The sequence below is a fragment of the Emiliania huxleyi genome, assembly GCF_000372725.1.
Source record: "Emiliania huxleyi CCMP1516 unplaced genomic scaffold EMIHUscaffold_8, whole genome shotgun sequence".
NCBI lineage: Eukaryota > Haptophyta > Isochrysidales > Noelaerhabdaceae > Emiliania > Emiliania huxleyi.
In genome coordinates this window covers 548,998-570,831 of record NW_005196021.1, presented here as the reverse complement: position 1 = coordinate 570,831, position 21,834 = coordinate 548,998, and the positions used below count along the sequence as shown (strand labels likewise).

At 66.2% G+C, this 21,834-nt stretch overlaps 6 protein-coding genes across 6 annotated transcripts; 3 read left to right on the top strand and 3 right to left on the bottom strand.

The window, feature by feature from the left end:
* Positions 1-1,374: 1,374 nt before the first annotated feature.
* On the top strand, positions 1,375-4,877 carry EMIHUDRAFT_461868 (hypothetical protein; the record flags this gene model as incomplete). Its single annotated transcript, XM_005759540.1, has 7 exons — positions 1,375-1,882; positions 1,949-2,200; positions 2,289-2,360; positions 3,185-3,341; positions 3,436-3,477; positions 3,785-4,106; positions 4,173-4,877. 7 exons carry the CDS (start codon positions 1,375-1,377, stop codon positions 4,776-4,778), a joined length of 1,959 nt encoding a protein of 652 aa, XP_005759597.1. The 3' UTR covers positions 4,779-4,877.
* Positions 4,878-10,252: 5,375 nt separating this feature from the next.
* EMIHUDRAFT_97000 (hypothetical protein) lies at positions 10,253-10,672 on the bottom strand (the record flags this gene model as incomplete). Its single annotated transcript, XM_005759539.1, has 1 exon — positions 10,253-10,672. The coding sequence occupies one exon, from the start codon at positions 10,670-10,672 to the stop codon at positions 10,253-10,255; it is 420 nt and encodes a 139-aa protein (XP_005759596.1).
* Positions 10,673-12,152: 1,480 nt separating this feature from the next.
* Positions 12,153-13,885, top strand: EMIHUDRAFT_433014 (von Willebrand factor type A domain-containing protein). Its single transcript, XM_005759538.1, has one exon. It carries the CDS (start codon positions 12,204-12,206, stop codon positions 13,587-13,589), a length of 1,386 nt encoding a protein of 461 aa, XP_005759595.1. The 5' UTR covers positions 12,153-12,203; the 3' UTR covers positions 13,590-13,885.
* A 27-nt stretch (positions 13,886-13,912) lies between these two features.
* EMIHUDRAFT_198479 (hypothetical protein) lies at positions 13,913-15,556 on the bottom strand (the record flags this gene model as incomplete). Its single annotated transcript, XM_005759537.1, has 3 exons — positions 13,913-15,001; positions 15,133-15,370; positions 15,417-15,556. 3 exons carry the CDS (start codon positions 15,554-15,556, stop codon positions 13,913-13,915), a joined length of 1,467 nt encoding a protein of 488 aa, XP_005759594.1.
* A 919-nt stretch (positions 15,557-16,475) lies between these two features.
* EMIHUDRAFT_448508 (hypothetical protein) lies at positions 16,476-19,660 on the top strand (the record flags this gene model as incomplete). The annotated part of the gene is made up of 7 exons (XM_005759536.1): positions 16,476-16,706; positions 17,661-17,756; positions 18,187-18,282; positions 18,354-18,530; positions 18,602-18,646; positions 18,991-19,104; positions 19,204-19,660. 7 exons carry the CDS (start codon positions 16,476-16,478, stop codon positions 19,486-19,488), a joined length of 1,044 nt encoding a protein of 347 aa, XP_005759593.1. The 3' UTR covers positions 19,489-19,660.
* A 167-nt stretch (positions 19,661-19,827) lies between these two features.
* Positions 19,828-21,219, bottom strand: EMIHUDRAFT_198477 (hypothetical protein; the record flags this gene model as incomplete). Its single annotated transcript, XM_005759535.1, has 2 exons — positions 19,828-20,802; positions 20,944-21,219. 2 exons carry the CDS (start codon positions 21,217-21,219, stop codon positions 19,828-19,830), a joined length of 1,251 nt encoding a protein of 416 aa, XP_005759592.1.
* Between the last annotated feature and the right edge of the window lie 615 nt (positions 21,220-21,834).

Below are 21,834 nucleotides of genomic sequence, written 5' to 3'. Positions count from 1 at the left end.
GTACGGAGATCGCTGCGTGGCTGCGGCCCTCCACCCTCGTCTTCTTGACCAGCGGCTCAAGGCACGCCGCGAGGAGCAGCGCCAGCACGGCCGCACAAGGGTGGAGAAAGAGCAGCGAGGCCGCATCGATCTCTGAGAGGGGCGTGGCGGTCGTGAAGCTCTCCTCGAGTGAGGGGTCGCCGATCTTGGTCGCGCCGGAAGTCTCGTCAAATGGGGCGAACTCGGCGTAGGCTCCGATATTGAGCGTGGAGGTAGGCGGGTAGGTCTTACCGATCTCGGTCTCGATCTTGGAGTGGGCCGTGGCGGTCTTGAGGCTCGTCTCGCTGCTCGTGGAGCCCGAGGCCTTGATCGGAGCCTCAGAGACGCAGAGCGGCAGCGGCTCCGCGCACCACACAGGGGCGGCGCCGCCGCCGCACGTGAGACCGACGGAGTAGGCGGTGGTGTCGGCGAGCGAGACGTCGCAAGTCCTGACCGCGCCGGTGGTCTCGCCAAAGGAGGCGAGCTCGGCGTCGGCCGCGGCGCCGATGGGCTTGAGGGTGGACGGGGCGGCGGCGCGCGAGGCGGCGCCGCTGAACTTGGAGAGATAGGCCGGGATGGAGAAGGTTGGATGGAAGGTGCCGACGTCCGGACAGGCACCGAACAGCGCCCCCCCACCCCCGAGGACGTCTTGGTGGAGCAGGAGCCCCGCGGCCTTGTTGGGTTTGCGAGAGGCAGACGCCGCGAGGGCGGGTGCCGGCGCGTCGGTCGGGAGCTTGATGCTGAAGTCGGTGCGGTTGCGCGTGTCGATGAGTGTCCCCCCGCGCCGCGACCGGGGGCGAGAGGCGGCGGTTGAGGGCGTCGCGAGAAGAGCGAGGGCGAGCATGGCGGCGTGCAGCCAGATGTACCCCCTCCGCCTACCAGATGCACCCCCCGAAAAGAAAAACCACCGTCGTGGTGTTTTTTCTTTGTTCATGGTCCGCGCCACGCATGCCAGTACCGCTCCACTGCAGCCTCGCGAACGTCGCGCACAGATCCAGGAGGCTGCTCACCAGGCAGCAGAGTGCTGCACCGGCGTGCAGCGGGCGCTGTGGCGCTGCGGCGCCGCCTCCCCGCCCTGCCCATGGAGCAGACGCGCGGCAGCACGGCCCTCCACCAGCTGCAGGAGGTGCGCACTTCCCAGTGGAAGCACAGGATGCTCCCTCAGCACACGCAGCTTTGCGCAGCGCAGCGCACGGGCTACGCCACGCAAAGCCGACCCTCAGTCTGCCCGAGAGGCTGTCTGCGGAAGGCCTGGCAAGCGCGCACTCGCCTCCTCCGCGGCCATGCCCTCCGCGCGGGCGAGCGAGCAAGGCGAGAAGGGAGGTGAATCGAGGGGAGTGTTTTTTCTTTTCCGCGATGGCCGCTCGGGTGGCCGCTCTCCTCCTCGTCCTGGCGGCATCGCATCCTCGCCCGTCCGCGCCGCTGACGATCCGCGCCATCCGCCACGCGCCGCGCGTCCCGACGATCCACCTCGCGGCGCCAGGCGTTGGTCGCGCGGGCGACGGCGGCGAGGACGAGCTCTGGCCACCGCCTTCGCTGCGCGGTCCCGCGGGGCCCTCCGAGAGGGCAGCAATGCCGCTGTCGTCGTCGACGCCGCGACGAGGTGCGGCTGGCGAGCCTGCGGCGGCCGCCGCTGCGGGCGACGAGGCGGTGGGTGCCTCGGAGGAAGACGCGCAGGAGGCGGCGTCGCTGATGGCAAGGGCTAAGGCGGAGGCGGAAGCGGCGGCGGCGGCGGAGGCGGCGGCGGCTGCCGCGGCGGCGAAGGCGGCGGCGGCGGCGGCGGCGGCGGACGGGGCGGCCGAGGCGGCGGTCGACGACCTAGTTGCGGTCGTGTCTGAGGCTGCGGCCGGCGCAGGCGCGGCTTGTCGCCTCTGTTCGGCGGTAGGGCGGAGCCGGAGCCTTCCCTGATGCTGCGCCGGACTGTCCTCAGGCGCTGCGCCCCTGTCGGCGGCGGAGGAGGCGGCGGAGGTGGCGGCGGCGGCGGCGGCCGTGCGGCGCGCAGAGGCGGCCTCGGCACAGTGGGCGGCCCAGGCGGGCGCGTCGGCGGCGTCGGGCGGTCGGCAGGGCGGCGGCGGCGCGGGCGGCGGCGGGTCGGGCTACTTGCTGCGCGACGAGTCGGAGGACGAGCGCGCGGCGGCGGCGGCGGAGGCGGGCGCGGCGGCGGCGGCGGCGTCGGGCAGCCGTGCGGGCGGCAGCGGAGGCGGGGATGGAGCCAGTCGGGGGCCGGGCTACCGGAGCCTTCTCGGAACCTGCTCGGAACCTTCCTGCAGGCGGGTGGAGCCTGTCGGACCGGTCTCCGTACGAGGCGATGTGGGAGCGGCTCGACTGCGGCTTGCAGGCGGGTTAGCTGCGAGGGGAGAGGGGGGGTTGAGGCGCGTGCGTGCGGGAGGGAGGGAGGCAGGAGGGGCCCTGCAATGGCAGCAGAGGGAGGCAGGGAGGGAGGGAGGGAGGAGGGGGGGGAGGGGGGGGGGGGTAGAAGAGAGACACGGGAGGTCCTCGGCTCACGCCTTGCCCAGCTGCCGAGCTGCTCTCGCCGTGTCTGCGTCGCCGCAGGAGAACGCGACGCAGATCTTTCGGCGGCGGAAGAGGCTGGTGCTGCGCGCGCTGGTCGCCCTGCACTCCGACTTTTGGGCGAGCCAAGATAGCGATCTCGGGGACGTGGATACGCTCGGGCGGACGCGCGACACGCCCGCGACACGCCCACGACATGTCCACGACACGTCCACGACACGTCCACGACACGTCCACGACACGCCCACGACACCGCCACGACACGCCCACGACATGTCCACGACACGCCCGCGACACGCCCGCGACACGCCCGCGACACGCCCACGACATGTCCACGACACGTCCCTCAGGCCGACGCGCCACGCGAGCTGTACGCGGAGAGCTTCGTCGCGAACGGCCCCCTCGGCACCACGCGCGGAGTGCCCGACTACGACGGCCCTCCGCCTAACTAGAGACCCCTCTCCGAGACAACCCCTCTCCGACACATGGCGCCCCCGACTGAGACGCGGCCCCCACTCTGCTGGTCCGTGGTTGCCGGGCGGATCGCGGCGCCTCGCTGCGCGTTGCATTCCTCTCGGCTCCCCTCGGCTCCCCTCGGCTCCCCCAGGCTCCCCTCGGCCCCCCTCGGTTCACGGCGCCTCGCTGCGCCTGGCAGGCGCCGCCGACGTGCTCGGCCGCGCGTGGCTTCCCGGCGCAGCGATCAGCTGCACCGCGACGACGCAGCCGGCCGACGACGTCGCGTGCGTCTACTGGTCCCTCCGCTTCACCCTCGCGGCGCTGCCGTGGCGGCCGAGCGTCTGTTGGACGGGCATGTCGCGCTTCGAGCTCGACCAGGCCTCGGCCCGCGAAGACCGCGGCAGGAGGACCCGTGCTTCTCTCTGAGTGACTGATGAGTTGTGCCGCCAGGCCTCGGCCGCGATACTGCGGCAAGAGGACTTTTGGGACTCGGTGCACCTGCGGCGCGGCGCCTACCGCAGGAGGCAGAGTCCCGGAGATTCCACGAGATTCACCTAGACTCCTTGCGATTCCGTCGGTGCCTACCGCAAGATTCCCGACGATTCCATGACATTTCCCACGATTCCGTGAGACTCGCCCAGACTGCTCGACAGTCCGGCGGCGCGCCTGCAGGGCGCGTTGTGGCGCATACCGCAGGGGGGCTCGAGAGATCGATCACCGGAGACCACCACAAGGCTGGAAGTGAGAGCACCTCACCACAGATTGCCCGAGGTTGACTTGAGCTGCGGCGCCGCTGCAGGCGGCCCATCGACCCGATCGCCGCGGCGGCGGACGTCGCGCTCCAGCTCGCGCCCAGCTGGCCATGGAAGCGGCGCACGCCGTCCGAGGCGGGGTTGCCGTTCGAGGTGCTGCGCCGCGCGAGAGGGTACGAGGTGCGGCGCTACCCGCCCTTCTGCACCGCCTCGACCGCGTACGAGCTCCACCCCGCCGGCCTCGCCGTCCTGGCGCGCTACGCGTCCGGCCGCAACGTTGCGTCGGCCCCAATCAACTGCACGCTGCCGCTGCTGCTCAAGCTGCCCGCCGGCGGCGAGGGCGGCGGCGTCTACCTCTCGCCGGGGGACGTGGCCACCGCCGGCGCCGCGACAGAGCTCCAGCAGCCAGTTTGAGATCACCCGGGCTTACCCGAGATTGCACCGAGATTATCAGGCGCAGCCACCGGGATCTGGCTGCCTCGCGACGCCGTCGAGGCGGAGCTGGCGGCGCCGAGCGCTGCGAGGCCAAAAGCGATGGCCGCCGTCCTCGGCGGCGACGCCAGCCCGCTCGGCGCGATGGCGGGCACGGCGTACGCCCCTCCCTCTGGCGGGTGGGCTGCGGCGACGCCCGACGCGACAAGCGGCGGCGGGCCCGCTGCCGGCGACACCGGTAGCCTTGTCGACGACCCTTCTTGCTTTCCGCCGCCGCTGCCGCTCGACGGAATAACCATAGCGAAGTTCCCGTCATTCGTCGTCGCCGTGGCGCCCGTCGATGGCGATTGGGCGGAGGAGCGCGCCGTCGAGCGCGCGGCAGAGCTCGCGGCGCTCGCGGCTCGCGACGGGCTTGGCGTCGCCGACGAGCCGCCCCTACTCGCTCAGCACAGGCTGGGCATGGCCGGCGAGCGGCCGAACGAGGTATGGGTCGTTCTGTCCGACCACCCGTTCGACGTCGAGCCGCTCGACGAGCTGATCGAGCCGCCGGAGCCCCAGCCGGAGCCGGCCGAAGATCCTTTCTACGAGGACATTTTTAGAGTTTACTGAAGCCGGTAAAGCCGGCTTCTGGTACTGTCAGTGACTGTGTGAGTGAGAAGTGACGATTTTGTCTTCACTTGTGTGCTTGCTGCTTAAGAGAACTCACTCTCACTCCGAGAGGGGCGGACAAGAGAGCGAGTGCGATCGGGGGTGGCCCATTTCTTTTTCCTTTCTTTTTTGGGGTCCTGTGGGCACCCTACCCGAGGCTCCAGAAACCTAACCCTCAGACTATGGTCGAACCCCTTTCTTTGGATACCTTTTTCTTTGGATACCCTCCCTCTGACCTCCTCTACCTACCCATCCACCAACATCGCCGTTCCTCGGAACACAATCTGCATCGCTGGGGCGGTGCGTGCGGGAGTTGGTTTGTCGGGAGGGAGCGGGGCAGGCTGCTCACCCACGCACGTGCACCGGGCCAGTGCTTGCACTTTTAAAGCCGTGGGGCTCCTGCCCGTGTCCGGGTGTGGAGATGCGAGGGTCGCCCCCCCCCCCCCGCCCCCCCCCGCCCCACCACTTTGTGTGTGTGGAGAAATCATATCAAACCTTACCTTACTTGGAGTGCAGTCGGAGGTTCAAGTATTGACACGTCGTACGTGTCAACAACTGCCGCGCGTGGCACGACGATGGTGTTCGCCACCACCCACCTACTCAAAGAGCGCACGACCGCGCGGCTCGCACCTGTGGCACGCTTCGTTGAGCCCGCCTGCGTGCGGAGCCACGGCGCCGGCGGGTCGAGCGGCATTCTGCTGTCGGGCATTCTGATGGCCGTCGTCGCATCACAGGGGCCCTACTACCTCCGCCTGGCAAACGCGAGTGTCCGCGGCCTGTCGGCGCAGGGCTGGAAGATCGAATGGCGGTACCTGCTGTACGACGCCGTCGACTCAGTTCCCGCAGCGTGGGCTGAACTCGGGATAGAGCTCAACAGCCTTCCCGGAGTGACCTTCTCTGCGGCCGCGCGAGGACTGCCCGGACCAAAGCGCTTCCGGCCAAAGCTGCAGTTCCAGCAGGAGCTCGTCGAGTACCTTCGGGGCCGGCACGATATCCGGCACGTGTGGCTTGCGGACTCCGACATCTCCTTCGCAAGCTTCGAGCTGGACCGATATCTCCGGCTGCTGCACTGCTCCTTCTCGCACGCCGGCAAAATTGGCCACACTCCTGTCATCTCGCAGCCCTCCATCTCGAGCCGGTTCAGCGACGAGAGGCAGGCATTCTGGCCGTTCAACCAGGATAGGTGGCGCACCTGGCTCCTCGGCACCGCTGCGATCGCCGTGCCGATGGTTGAGCAGCAGGAGCGCGCTCCTTGCTTCACGCGTCTCTCGCCCCACTCCGCCGACGCGCCATCAACCCAACATCGCACCATGACGCAGCGCCCCGACGCAGCCACTCGCTCCCCGTCCGCTGCTCAGGCGCCGCTCCTCGACGCTAACTTCTTCGTGTGGCTGATGCACAAGGAGCCGACTTGAGCATTGCGGAAAATCACACGTGACGATGTGATTTGCGCCACACCGCGCCATAGGTGAACGGCACCCTGCCGCCACCCGGCCAGCCCTACGTGTGGGAGATCCACGGGCCTCTGTGGGCAGTGCAAGATACGGTGGGCTCTGACTGGGGTCTCGACTCCTACTGGTGCAACGCAGCAGCCCAATACGCCGCGGAGATGGGCCAGCCGGACCGCATTCCGTGCGCCGTCGTCGGGGTGCCAATCGAGCACCTCTCCAGCGCCTCCATCCGGCGGCTGATTCGTACCAACGAGCCGGCGCAAGGCAGAGTGGTCGAGTGGATCGGAGCCAAGGGCACCGTCGAGAAGGGCAACACGAAAGACCACGACTCGGGAGCGATGAGCCACATCGACTACACGAGCACCTTCATGAATGCCGGCCACTCGATGCTGGCGTGGATGACGAAGCGGTGGAGTGCCCCGCGAGCGAGCCCCGGAGCCCCTCAGCGTCAGACGAGGCACTCATGCGTTGCTCCCGCCGCCCCACCGCGCCCCGTCCGCCAGGTACCCCTCGTGGCAAAGCACTCGCGACAAGACCAGTTGGGGAGCCTACCGCGGGCTCATGGAGCCGACGTCCCTCGGGATCCGCGAGTCGGCAAACTATGTCGCGAATACAACATACCGGATCGATCGATCGTTCAGGGCATACGACTCGGACGCGTGCACGCTCGGAGCAGGCGCCCCCACTCGCAAACTCGCGATCGAGCCCCGTGTGTGCTCCGCCCCTGGCGCTGACGGCGATAGTCCTACTTAGGCGACGCGCCGCAGCTGGTTGACGTCCACGCGTCGAGAAGCATCGGGGTCACCTCGCTTTCCGAAATGCAAGCTGTGACGGCACTCTCCCTGCTCTCTCTCCTGGAAGCTTGCGCCCAGCAGCGCCGCGTCAACCACCCCGCCCGAGCCGCCCGGCTGCAGCTAGTGAAGGGGGCGCGAGCTCGACTGATGAACGCGACGGCGGCCCTCCAGCAGAGGCTGGACAGGTATGGGACCCGCGCAGGGGCTGTGCCGATACATCGGCATGAGCGGTGCGGCAGCTGTTGGGAGCCCTGCATGCTGGACGAGCGCTGTAGTGGCAAGGGACCCGACCGCTGGGGTGGCCTCGGCTGTGTCAGCAAGGAGTGCCGCCTCTGCGGCTTTCACCCATACCCGGCGTGCTTTGACTCGGGCCAAGACGAGGAGGCTGCCCAACGCATGCACTTGCAAGAGCTCAGCCGGATTGAGGAGGCAAAGTATGCGCTCGGGAAAACGGCTCGGCTGAGCCTGGAGAAGCTCGGCTTTGTGCTTCCTCCCGACCCCTCCCCGCCGCCGCCGCCGCCGCTACCACCGCCGCCACCGCCGCCGCCACCGCCGCCCGTGCGCGTGGCTTCCTCGGCGGCATTCGGTCTGCCGAGCCGCGTGCAGGCGTGCCTGGCTATGCCAGAAGGCCACTGGGACAAACGGTGCTTGAACCCGCGGCGCGACCCGAAGCGAGGGCTCGGCTGCAACCTCGGAGGCATCCGAGAGTGTCGACGGGCCACAGTGCTTGACTGACTTCGAGCGAGACTGTGCCTCGACAAATGTCCAATTGTTTCAAGCGCGGCCAGTCGGACGCGCGGACACGTTGAGCCTGAACAGGGTCTCACTGTGCGGCCGACTGCACGCTAAAGGCTACACGCTCGCACACCACTTGCAGAGTGGCTCTCCCGGGCGCTCAGCCCACGGCGGAGGCACGCCAGGCCCCGGGCAGCCGGCCGTCACTCGCCTAAGCGCCTAAGCGGCCTAAGGGGGGGGGGTGCTTAGGGTGCTTAGGCGCTTAGGCGGCCCTTGCGAGCGTGGCGGCGTGGTGGTATCGTAATACAAGTGACTCCGATGACACACATGATGCTCTTGCTAGTGTCATTGCTCAGAGAGCAGCCTCACCGCGTCGAAAGTCTACCACTGGCCCTGGTCGCACACCGCCGCTGAGCTGTGATGATGCCCACAGCACCAGCAGCAAAGGCGGGCGGGCCGACCCCGCGGCCATCGCCGCCGCTGCCGCCTCCTCCGCCGCCGGCGCCGCCCCCTCTGCCGTCGCCGTCACCTTGGGCTGCATCACCCGCGCCGCCGCCGCGCACCGGCTCGTGCTCATTCAAAGGCGCCTCGAGTTGCAGGCCAGCGGCGCTGACGTTGTCGTGGTCGGGCTGCCCAACGTCGGCGCGGGAGGGAGGGGGCAACGCCGTTATGAAGAGCGCGAGAGCGAGCGCCGACGGCCCAGATTCTGAGCAGCAGCCCGCCTGGTCATGGGCCACTTGCCACGTGCGTCCAGCTTCCACTATCTCTTAGTGCCGGCCAGAAGATCCGCCCGAGGATCTTCGGCGCAGGGCGCCGTCACCGGCCCCATGAGCCGCCTGCGAGGCCATTCAGTGCTCATGTGGCACGGCCTGAGCAGGCCTAGCAATGCCTCGGGCCGACCGGCGCCCAGAATTGTTGGTGTTGGCCAGCAACGTGGCCGGCGAGTGCCGTCGTTGCATTGGTGGCGACCACCGCAGAAGCGGTCAGCAGGTGGGAAGGCATCGCTCTCTTTGTAAGGATATTGTCCGTATTCATTGTCTGGTCAATACTTCTGCCTGGATGGCACCTGTGTGTCCAACATGGCGACCCTCGGCCTCCCTCGTGAGTCCACACCTCACGCTGATCATTCTCGTCGCTAGCTCAAGCCGAGAAGTGGTCCACCGACACCATGAGGAGCGCAACCATCATGGCTGCAGCCTCAGACTGACCGGGTTAGGTCATATTACCGGCGTGGTGGCCCAGAAGCGCGACATTTGCTGCCCGCAGAGCGCTAGCAGCCCACTCTCCGGCACGTCTGTGCGTCGTGCGGGGCTGAACTTCAGGCACGCTGCACGCGGCTTATCGTCGAGAAGAGCTCAACCCCGGCCAGTGAGTGATGGATCTGATCATAATCAATCCCTACTGTACTGGGGGGCTCTCAGATCAGCCGTTCAGAGCTCTGATATTGGTTCCCGGCAGAAGATCCTCCAGAGGATCTTCTGCCGTCGGCCAAAAAACCGTGTTCAAACGAGACACAATGACCCAACAATGACCCCCACGGCCAGCCTGGACATGCAGCCGACCCGGCCTGGCCAGCTGGGCCATCGGGGCGGCCGCCATCGGCCGTAGGACCGCGCTGCGGTGCCGAAAGGGGCTGGAAGATCCGCCAGCGCCTCTTCGGCACTTAAGAGATAGGACGAACGTCGAAGTTTGCTCTCCGACGCCGTGCCGAGCGAAACCTTTTCCTTCGAAGCCCGGCGACGTAGCCGGGCGAGCGGAATAGGGCAGCCCTAGAGAGCACCTTGAGGCCATTCAATAGAGCCCGTACTATAGTCGAGAGTCGATCGCCGGCCCGCGCAGTGCTGCTCTGACCGCTCCGCCGGGCCGCCTCCGGGGGCCGCCGCGGCGGAGACGTGCACATAGGCAAGTTGGTATTTTCATATATGAACTTCAAAATAGTATTGGCTAGTCTAATTCTACTCATCACAACTCGCCAGGAACACCCACACACTATAGGGTCATTGTGTAGCCCTGCTTAGAAGGAAAAGGTTTTCTGCAAGGTCCGTATGGCTTACCGTGTAGTCGGCCGTGCACACCATGTACCACTGTTGGGGCGCCGCGCGTGTCTCGGGGCACGGACCACCGGGCCGTGCGCGCGTCGGGCTCCTGGCGCTGGGCCCGCGCCCAGCCGGGCTGGGCTCGTCGCCACACGCACACCCCGCACACGGCCAAGCGCGGGCGGAGTCAGAACACGAGACGGCAGCCGCGCGGGCGCACGCCGGGCCAGGGGGTTGCGGCACTTCTTCAACTTCGGTGCATGCATGTATTACTACCCACGTATTAAGCGATATCACATGCCAGCAAGGACGGACAGACGAACAGAGAGTCGGAGTCGAGACAGAGAGGCGCAATCTAGAAGCGCAGAAGGGAAAAGAGGAGGCGTCAACAGTGCAGCAGAGGCGGGACGGCGGCGCCGTTAGTTGTACCCGTAGAGCTTTAGCCGGGACTTGATCTTGTCCACCTCTTTTCCGGTTAATTTCCGCCCCGTAGCTGCCTCCTTCTCCGCCACCTCCTCTGCGAGCACCTCCTTGAGGCTGGCCTCGACCATCATAACCGGCTCGACGGGCTCCGCAACGGCAGCCATTCCTGGTAGCGGCGTGTCCCGGCGCTCGCCAACGGGCTGCGAAATGCTCGAGATGCCTGCTGCATCGCGCACGGCAGAGCGAGCCGCGGCCGCCGTGTCGACGGCGCTCTGCGTGAAGCGTGCATGCGCAACAAATGGCTGAAGCGCGAGTGCCGCCGCGGCGGCACGCCGCGTGGATAATTTAAGGTGCAGCGCGCCGCATGGAGCCGCCGCGCAGAGCAGCACAGCGAGCTGCACTCCGATATGCTTCATGAAGAGCTAGCGAGCAAAAGAATTCTTCGAGGCCGTGTGCCCGGGCTTCCCACTTAGTTCATACCCGAGCGAGAATCGGCGAGGGACTGCGAAGAGAGATAGGAAGAGGCTGCAGACGCCCAAGGGTGGGCGACGGCTAGCACCACCACACTGCTGCTGCTGCTGCTGCTGTTACCTCCGGTCCACACGGGTACTCCCGTGCTAGGACAACAAGGCCCCACGGTACACGGCGTCTCCACACTAGGCGAGTCACACATGTGTCGTGATTGGGATCAAAGCGCTGACTGAGAGTCATGAATGAATGTATGTATGTGTATGTTATGTGAGACGCTCCCGGCGGAGCGACTCATTCATCTTGGCTTGGGTCTGCTGCGCGCTGCTCCGGGGGAGCTTTGTGCGCGACAGGGGCTTGGCCTGCGGCGGTGGAGCCGGCGGCCAAAAGGCTGGCGGGGCAACGCCCGTCCGCAAGGTCTCGCGCCATGCGCTGCGGGCCGTACGTCATGGACGGCGAGCCTATCGGGCGGCGATGGGGCACCCACGCCGAGAGCAAGCGGCGAGGGAGCCTCGTCTCGTAAGGCATGCGGCTGACGTGGTGACGTGTCCAAGCCACCGGAGCTGCCGGCGAGCGATGTAGAACTCGATGGAGTCCAACCCCAGCCGCTGTCCCAGCTCTTGGGTCGAGATGTGATGCTCCCACGCCTGGCTGCGCGACACCCGGCACATTGCTCGTAAGTGATGGGCATGCATGCAGCGCAGCCGCCGGTACAGCTCCTCGGTCAAACTCCACGTCTCGCAGCCGTAGAGGACGGTCGAGATAACGATCGCCTCGTAGACCGCCTTTTTGGCTTTGTTGGAAATGGATGTGGAGGCGAAGACGCAGGCGCGCAGGGCGCCAAATACCTTGCCACCCGACTCGACGCGGGCGTCGACCGCTGCTGCGTCGTCGCCGTCGCTCGAGACGATGTCGCCGAGGTACGGGAAGCGATCTACCACCTCCATGGCGACGGCTAGCACCACCACACTCCTCTCCTAAAAATCCCTGTGTGAGCGCAGCAAAACCTGAGAGAGAGATTTTTAGCAATACCAAACAACTCTAACACTCACACGTCAAAACCTGTGTGGTGGCGGCGTGCCGCCCTCCCATCCCTCCCTTAATTTGTGCTGTCGGCGGCGAGTGCTATCATCAAAAAGATGATGCTCATCATCTGTGGCAGGCGTGAACAGTCGAACCGGGTGTCAGTGCACAGTCAGCCCACTGACTGCCCACGGCGACGCGGCACCAGGGCACGAATTCTTTTACTGCCCAGTGTAGCAGTGTTGTGCGCGAGGGTGTAAGGTGCCTATATGGGCTTCCAGTATCGGACCTTCAAGACATGCGCTTTTGGCCGGTGGCCTCCTCGGACAGAGGGGGCGCCAGAAAGAAAGAAAACAGAGGGGGTCGCGAATTCTTTTATTTAAGCGCCATGTCCGAGACTCGTGGTCGCGTCCAGTCCCGACTTTTGCCTCGACCTTGAGCCTCGACCTTTCCAACATGGAAGCCATGAAGGAGGACTTCGTCGTCGTCGACCCCACGCCCGTGCCGTCGCCGATCTCCATCTCTTGCTCCGCCGAGCACGCCCAGCTGGCCGCCGGCGAGGCGCACCAGTCGCTTGCGCTCGTGTCCCTCGCCGCTTCCGCCCATGCGCCGGCGGCTCGACTTCCTCTCGAGGTGGTCGCCGTCGTCGACCGCTCGGGCTCCATGCACGGTGCAAAGATGAGGACGATGATTCAGACGCTCTCCTTCCTCGTGACCAAGGGGCTGCTCCCGGGCGACTCGCTCGCGATAGTCGATTTCCACGATACGGTCGAGACGCGGCTCGCGCTCACAAAGATGGACCAGGCAGGCAAGGCGAAGGCCCTCGACAGGATTGGTGAGCTCTCGCCCGGCCGCACCACCAACCTTAGCGGCGGGCTCCTGCAGGGCATCGACCTGCTGGTGCGGTCGCCGCCCGCCCGCAGCAGCACCAGGGCGATTCTGCTGTTCACAGATGGCCTTGCCAATGCCGGCATCTGCGACGGCCCCGGGCTGGTTGCGGCCGCACAGGGCGCGATGGGTGACGCGCCGGCGACGATCTTTACCTTTGGCTTTGGTGCGGACCACAACGAGGACATGCTCCGCTCGCTCGCGAGCGTCACAACGGGCCTCTACTACTTCATCGAGACGGTGGAGGCGATCCCGCAGGCGTTCGCGGACTGCCTCGGCGGGCTGGTCGCGGTGGTCGCGCAGAACTGCACGCTCTCTCTGACCGCCGCGCCCGGCGTCGAGCTCTCCGGCTTGAAAACGAGCTACAAGACGAGCGCGACTGCGGACGGCGGGGTCGAGGTGAGCCTCGGCGACATTTACGCCGAGGAGGAGAAGGACCTGGTCGTGCAGCTGGCGCTGCCCGCCCTCCCAGGGCCGGTCGGCGCCGCGGCGTGCCTCAAGGCCGCCCTCCGCTTCTACTCGGTGCCGGCCTCGGCGTTCGTCGACTGCGAGGCGGTCCTCAGCATCGGTCGGCCGGCGGCGGCGCCGGCAGAGCAGCCCGTCAACGGCCGACTCGAGACGCAGAGGCTGCGGCTGGCCGCCGTTGAGGCGATGGCCAAGGCCGCTAGCCTGGCCGACGAGGGGCGAATTGAGGAGGGGCGGGCGATGCTGGAGCAGTGCCGCGTCACGTCTCTGGCGTCGGTCGCCAGTGCGACGGCCGAGTGCAAGGCGCTCCTCTCGGATCTCGAGCGCGTCGCATCGGGCTACAAGGACGCGGTGCAGTACCGCTCGTGGGGCGGTAAGCTGAGCAAGATGTCGGCCATGTCGCACGCGCAGCAGCGCTCCAACCACGCCACGGGCGGCCACTTCGAGAAGGCGTCCAAGCGGCTGACAAAGATGCGCTTCGCCGAGTGAAGGTGTGTTTGGCTGTGGTCCGTGGACGCGCACAGGGGTCGCGCGCTCTCACGTGGCCCCTGCGCGCAATCGCAATCGCAAAGGGGCTACACATATGCGCGCGGGCTCGGAAGGCCAGATAGAGGCCATCGTTTGTGTGTGTGTGTCTGAGCGTGACGCGAGAGAAAACGCGAGGCTCTATATGGCGGTGGGTGTGTGAGAGAGCGGAAGACTGGCCGCGCGGAGAATCGCAGTGTGAGAGAAAAGCACGAGAACCAGCGCCCCGGCCTCGCTAAAAAGGACTTTCCATTTATCAACGGGCCTTCACATAAACGCACAACCCTTCACGCACACGGCCTCCCAGGCCAACTGTAGACAGCCTCGCGGCCGCCGAGCCCCGCCGCCTTCCACAGCTTCTCGTTGTCCTTCCAGTCGCCGGCGCCCGGCAGGCCGAGCTTAACGGCACCAGCCACCTTCGAGTCGGCCGCTGCGTCCATGGCGTTGCCCGCGCCACTGACGGTCCACGGGAGGGGCGAGGCGTCGTAGTGATTGTAGATCAGCACCGACTGCGCAACTTCGCGCTGCAGGCGGCCGTTGATGGCGCCCATGCCAATATCTGAGATGTCGTAGCCAAATGGGTTCTGCAGCTCGGCGGAGATCTCGTCAATCTTCGAGACAAAGAAGGAGAGCATGCCGCACATCGGGATGGTGGCGATCTGGAGGGTCGGCATCAGGACAAAGGGGATCGCGCCGCACCAGATAACACTCGAGGTTTTCATGAGAGAGGTGTAAGAGTAGGGCTCGGGCGCGAGCTGCACGCGCTGGCACACGGAGTGCGCCAGCTGCATCTTCTCGACCGAGGCGTGGAGTGCGATCAGCGCGCGGATGTTGGTGATGGTGCCGCGGTCGAATGCGACGCGAAGCATCGCCGTCAGCTGCTGCAGCACAAAGACGGGCTGGCTGCCGGCCTGCACGAGAGCCTCCACGCGCCAGCGCTGCTCCCTCTCGCCCAGCAGGAAGGCCAGCGCCTCGTCCGTTTCAGAGGCTGTGACCTGCCCGTCTGGGGCCTCGACCGGTGCCTGGGAGTCACCGCGCGAGGCGGCCGACGGCGCGTGCCGCAGCAGCAGGTGCTCGTACATAGCACGCGACTCCTCCCCCGTCGCTTTGCGCATCTCCGCCTCGGTTGCGCGGCACATTGCGTACGCCCACAGGCACACCTCGGTGCTGGCGGCCTTATCCGTAAAGTAGAGCTGCGTCAAGTGGGTGAGGCAGCTGATCTGGGCGCACACGTCGGAGAACGCCGTGACGCCATCGGTGTAGTACTTGATCGCTGTGTTGAGGCGAAGCGAGAGCAGGAGGAAGAGAGCAGTGGAATAGACGCTGAACGCCGAGATGAGCGAGCCCTGGTGGGCGTTCAGGTAGTTCATCATCGCCTGAAAGCGGCGTGGGACTCTGGCTAAGGGGGACGACACCATGCGCCCTGCCTCATGCCAGCCCAACTCGCCTCAAAGAGCGGATGCTGCAAATGTGGCAGCAGCGCGGCGTGAGCCTCCGGAGTCAGCACCTCACCCAGCCGGTCCCTCCACTCAAAGAGGCAGTAGGGCGTGACGAAGAGCGCCGTGAAGGCTGTCCAGCGCAGAGAGGCGCTGACGGCGATCGGACTCGTCCGAAAAGTCTGCAGGAGAATGGTGGCCCAGTTGTAGCGGTTCTCATGTGTGCGCTGTGCAACGACGTCGCGCACGACAAGCCACTGCGAATGGCCCGCGCGGTGGTGTGCGGCGTACCGAGCCTCATAGTTGAGCCTATTCGTATGATTAGGAGTGGAGATACGCTGTTTCATCATCACACCGCACCGCCCTCGCCGTTGGGGGCCAGTTGTGATCGGAGAGTGTGTCCTGAAGCGCCGCCGGCACTGGGTGGCAGAACCGGCCCCGCAGGTCGCGGATGGTTGAGAGTCGGCGGACCAGTCTGGCGTTCATGCGCATCATCGGTGCAACGAATTCTGCGGTTGTTGCCGGTACCACCTCTGGAAGTCTAAAGAGGACGGTCGATGTAGCCAGCTGGGGGCGCGTGAAGCGCACTGGGGGATGTCGACCGAGGTTTGTTTTCTTTCTTTTTCTGTCTTTCTGGGGTGGACGAGGACAGTGCGAGTTACGTGAAAACCCAGCGGTTACTTACTGGCAAACATACCTACAAGCGGCGTACAATGTTCGACGTCGTCGAACGCAATTGCGTGGGGAATGACCGTAGCTCCTCTCCCCGAGCGATTCAGACGACGTACCAAGTGTCGATTCTGTATAAAATTGCGAGGCGCACACTGGTGCAGGCGGCGAGTCGTCGATCCGACTCGTTCGACGTTCCGCCGTGAAGTCGCCGTGAAGGGTTGGGAAACAGACAAGCGAAGGTTAGGTTAGGTAGAACGGCGAAGAACAGTCTGGCTCGGACTGGACACTTCGCGGATCGGGACAGGACGCTAAAAAAAGAAAGCGCGACACTGGTGAGCAAGACAGCATGTCGTCGGCCCGTGTTGCCGCTGACCAGTTCCTCGCCAGCCTTGGCGGGGCGCCGCCGCCGCAGCAGCCGCCCGGTGGTGGGCAGAGCCGCGACATTAGAGCCACAATCGCCGCAACGGCAGCGCGCATCTCGGCGCAGGCCGCTTCGCGTGCACAGGCGGGTGTGCCGCCGCCGCAGCACCCCCCACTCGCGCCCCCGCACATGATGGGCGGCAGTGGACGGGGCGGCGGCATGAGCCCGATGGGTGCCGGTTGGGGCGGGCGCGGCGCGGGCGGCTGCGGTGGCGGCGGCGGCGCGGGCAGCATGGGTGGCGGCTGGGGGCCTCCGCAGCCGGTCCCTCCGCCCGGCGGTGGCGGCGGCTGGGGCGGCGGCGGCGGCGGCGGTCGGCCCCCGATGCCGCCACCGCCCGGTCCCGGCCAGCCTCCGTTTGGCCAGTCGCCCTTTTCTGACGCGTCGGTCGGGCTGCGCGCGTCAAGCTCGCTGCCGCCGCCGCCGCCCTCGCTAGCTCGGCCGGGAGGGGGCGGGCTAGCCGCCTCCTCCGCGGCGGTTCCGCCGCTCCTCGCCGCGCAGGCGGCTGCAGATGGCCGACCTCCAGCGGAGATGCAGGCCACCGCCAGCAGTGCTGTTGCTCCCTCTCGCCTCCCTCGCCCGCTTCCCTCACCCCCTCCTCCCCTCCCCCCCCCTCCCCCCTCCCTCACCCGTCCCCCTCACCCGCCCCCCTCACCCCCTCCGTCACCCCCCCTCTCACCCCCTCCCTTCCCCCACCCCTCCCTCACCCCCTCCCTCCCCCGCCGTCGCACAGAGCGCCGCCGCCGCAGCGGCAGCCAAGCCGCGTCTCACGCCAGAGGAGCAGAAGCGCGCAGACGAGGCGAGAGAGAAGGAGCGGCGCAAGCGCAAGGAGCAGGAGGCGCGAGACAGGGAGCGGAGGGAGCAGGAGGCCAAGGCGCGTGCCAAGCGACTCGAACGCATACCGCCCTCAGCAGACGGCGCGGAGAAGCGGCTGTCCGTCGAGGCGAGAGACGGCCGAGAGACCGCCGAGAGACCGCCGAGAGACGGCCGAGAGATGTAGCCGAGAGACCGCCGAGAGACCGCCGAGAGATGCAGCCGAGAGACCGCCGAGAGACGGCCGAGAGATCGCCGAGAGACGGCCGAGAGAGAGCCGAGAGACCGCCGAGAGAGAGAGAGAGCCGAGAGACCGCCGAGAGATGTAGCCGAGAGACCGCCGAGAGACCGCCGAGAGAGAGAGAGAGCCGAGAGAGACAGCCGAGAGAGAGCCGAGAGATGCAGCCGAGAGACCGCCGAGAGATAGCCGAGAGATCGCCGAGAGATCGCCGAGAGATCGCCGAGAGACGGCCGAGAGAGAGCCGAGAGACCGCCGAGAGAGAGAGAGAGCCGAGAGAGAGCCAAGAGATGTCGCCTCCTCACGCCCTGCCGGCTGATCTCGCGCCATCTGCGCCATGGGTCCTCTCGGGTCCTCTCGGGTCATCTCGGGCCATCTCGGGTGATCTCGGGTCATCTCGGGTGATCTCGGGTCATCTCGCGCCATCTCGCGCCATCTCGGGTGCGGTGTCGTCTCAGGCGGAGCTCCTCGCGCCCTACCGACTCACCAACCCGCTGCCGCCGCTGCCCGTCGACCCGAAGCTGCTGCACCACGCGCGCGACAAGGAGGCGCTGGTGCGCTTCCGGTACGGGACGCGCATCGTGGCGACGAATAATAATAAAGAGAAGAGGCAGAAGGAGAAGGAGTCCTCATAGGTACGAGACGCCAATCGTGGCCACGCACCCAAACGTGCTCACTCCGGAGCCGGACCTCGGCACCAGCACCTAGCCGAGATCTTCCGAGATGCAGCCGAGATGTGACCTCGGACCCTTCCCCGACCCTTCCCCGACCCTTCCCCGACCCTTCCCCGACCCTTCCCCGACCCTTCCCCGACCCTTCCCCGACCCTGTGTTCTGCGCAGGCATCGCCATCGACTTGGTCGACCCGAGCCTGTACGAGGCGCAGCCCGGCGCCTCCCTCCACCCTGACGACGCAGCGCTCCTCGCCGCCGCCGGCTCGGGCGGCGGCGCGTCGGCCGCGCAGCGCGTCAAGTCGATCCGGCAGGAGGTGACGTGGCTGCGAAAGACTCCGTTGATGGGCAACAACCTCTACGAGGCGGTCGGGTACGGCAAGCACGCAGGGCAGCAGATCGAGCGCAAGGTGGCGGAGCGGCGCGCAAGGTGGCCGTCTCTCTCCCCCTCTCTCCCCACCTCTCCCCCATCTCTCGCAAGGTGGCCGAGGGCGCGCGGCGCGAGTCGCGGGCGCTCGCCGTGAGCGGCGACGCCGACGAGCGGGGCCGCACGCTGCGCCAGATCGTCGAGTCGATCGAGCGCTCCTTCGACGACGCGGAGGCGCTGACGCAGCAGAGTGTCCGCCACCCGACGGACCCGTCCCTCACCGCCGTCTCGGTCCGAGCCCCTCCTCCCGCCGAGTGAAGCGAAGGAAGGAGAGTGCGGACTTCTAGAGATGAGTGCGCCAGGTGCTGCCCGTCCTCCCGGACGCGGACTGCTGGCCGAACGTGTACGTGCAGTGCGGCTTCGACTTTGACCCGGCCCGCGAGTCTAGAAGCGGACTATCTCCCCATATCTCCCCATATCTCCCCATATCTCCCCCATATCTCCCCCATATCTCGAGCCTAGAAGAGGACTACGTCTTCTTGACTCCAGCCAACGCTCGAGGGGACATTCACTCCGCTGTATTCACCCGTATTCCGCTGTACTCACCTGTCCTCTTCTCCGTTGTACTCCACGCGGTGCTCTGAAGACGCTGCACAAGACCGTCTCCCCGCCCTCACGTTGGCGTATTCAGCACGTAGGCCCTCGAGCCCGACTGATTGCTTGATTACTGATTCATAAATTAATCACGTAGGCCCTCGAGGCGGCGGGCGACAGTGCGCCCAAGTTCGCGCGCGGGCGCGTGAAGCGTGCACTCGTGCGCGGTCATGCGACCGCGGAGGCGGCGGGCGAGGCGAAGCGGTCGTACGTCGCGTACTTGCTCCCCAAGGACGGCGAGGGCGGCGAGGGCGGCGAGGGCGGCGGCAGCTCGTCGGGCGACCCCGCGTCCCAGCTGGGCGCGGCGCAGGAGCTGGAGTGGGTGCGCGAGTACGAGTACAAGGCGAAGCCGAAGGCGGAGGGCGAGGCGTACTTCTTCGTCGTCGAGCCCGAGGCGGGCGAGGTACTCTACAACGAGATCACGTCCGAGATCTCGCTCGCGCGAAAGACCTTCCGCACGGTCGCGCAGCGGCCGTCCGAGGTGATGCTCACGCGCCGGCTGCTGGACGAGGACGAGGAGGGCTACGAGGAGCGCGCGACGCGCCGCCAGAAGATCTCGTCCGAGTCGACGCTGCTGCTCACGCATCGGGGCTGAGGCTGGTGGGGGTGGGGGGGGCCGGCCGTCGGCCACGCGGCCCCGGCCCTTGGCCGTACGGCGTTCTGGGCTCCTGCGTAGTGGGGTGCACGGCACTGCACTTGCTGGTCCGCGCATCCCAGTCGTCAGTTTTTGGTGCACACACAATACTCCCACATGAAAGTAAGATCTTCTGAGCTAGTATCTGGGCAGATATAGGAATCTCACACACGCGCCGTGGGGCTCCTGTCGTTAGACGTGGAGACGCGAGGGTTGCCCCCCCTTGCCCCACCACCTCGTGTGTCTGTGTGTGCGAGAAGTTTACCTTACCCCTTACCTTCATCGTACTTCAGGTTCAGCCTATCCCAGGGCAAATGGGGCGCGCCATGGGATGCGCCCGGGCATCCACCAGGCCTCCACCGCCGGTACAACAAGCCATGGCAGCGGCGGAGACGGCAGAGGCAAGGGCGACTTGCACAGCGAGCCCCACGAGTCGTAGTTGGAGGTCGACCAGCTTTTGCTGGAAACATTCCAGAACTTGTTCCCTTTGTTCCATGCGCTTGTCTGCGCGTCGAAGCTGACGTGAATGAGAGCCTTGTTGCAGTCGCTGAGGGAGAACATGTTGGTCATAGTGGTGGCCGTCGACACGTCCCACGAACTGACGTCCTGGTCGAAGGAGGAGGCGTCCCGGAACATGTCGCTCATGTCGGTGGCCGCCGACACGTTCCACGACCCGATGTCCTGGTCGAAGGAGGAGGCGTCGCGGAGCATGCTGTTCATCTCGAGGACGGATGACATATCCCACGACCCGATGTCCTGGTTGAAGGAGGAGGCGCCGTAGAACATGCCACCCATGTCGGTGGCCGCCGACACGTCCCATGAATCGATGTTCTGGTTGAAGGAGGTGGCGCGGTAGAACACGGCACTCATGTCGGTGGCCGCCGACGTATCCCAAGACCGGATGTCCTGGTCGAAGGCGGAGGCGCCGCAGAACATGCCGCGCATGGTGGTTACCGCCGATGTATCCCACGACCCGATATCCTGGTCGAAGGCGGAGGCGCAGAAGAACATGTTGTGCATGGTGGTCACCGACGAAGTATCCCACGACCCGATGTCCTGGTCGAAGGAGGAGGCGTAGGCAAACATGCCCTGCATGGTGGTAACCGCCGACGTGACCCAAGACCCGATGTCCGGGTTGCAGGAGCATCGCAAGCCCTGCTGACAGCGTTCGAACAGGTAGCTCATGTCGGTCACTGCGCTAACGTCCCACCCCGAGATGTGGCCGTACGTCGCAAGGGCGGCCAGCTCGTCGCTGCACCAGAGGATAACCGCGGCCTGCAGCGCGGGCTTGCCGTCAAAGGTGCCTGGCGGCGGAGCCGGCGGCAGCGCTGGTGGCAGGGGCGGAGGCAACAGCACCATGCCCGCAAACTGCATTAGTTCTGTTAGGTGAACTGATATCTCTCGATTGGACTGCACCAGAGCCGCAACATCTGCCTTCGTCCAGGCCTGCTCAATTACGGTTTCATCGATTGAGGTGTCACGTATTGAGGTGTCACGTGCTGCCGCGACCTCGGGTTCTCCGTCATCGAAAAGACTCGGGATGCCAACATCAATCGTAAACCACGATCTCTCCTCTGGAACGACGAGCACCCGTCGGGCCGGGGAGACGCTGAGCGCGGCCAGGAGGAGCAACGCGAGGGCCACACCGACGCACGGGAGGCGAGAGGGAGCCCCGCCGACAGCGCTGATCATCGCTAGTTCGGTTGGAAAGGTCGCTGAACAAGTTCGATCATTCTGTTCGGCGGGTCGCCGGCACCGCCGCCCGGTCATTCCAATAAGACGATTCGTCAACTTGAGGCTTGAGCCGCTTGGATATACACGTACCTCGAGCACAAAAAACGCGCTGATGAGCGAACCGAGCCGCCGGGTGCCCCGCAGCGGCCTCGCTGGGCCAGAAGAACCGGTCCGCGAGTGCTCCGCAGCAACCTCGCTGAGCCAGAACGTCGGCTCGCGAGGTGGGGTGCTATACATCACGCGCAACTCTTCGACATACAGCCATGGCCAGTTCCTCGATCCTCGCCGACAATGTTGTATGTTGCTTTCGACAACGGGATTAACGGGCTGGTGGTCCACAAGACGGATCGCGTCCTCGCGTGAAGAACAACGTGCTGTTTGAGAATGGCAAGGTGAGCAAGAAGAAACCGCAATCCAGACAGCCCCTACGCCGGGCTCGTGGTCACGCACTCGCAGAGCGTGACGCTCAGCAACAACCGAGTCCGCGCGCCATCGGGCGATTTCGCCTACACGCTGACGGGCGGATCGACGCTGGCTCCCCCCGTACCACGTGGTTGTCGCCGCGCCTGCGGC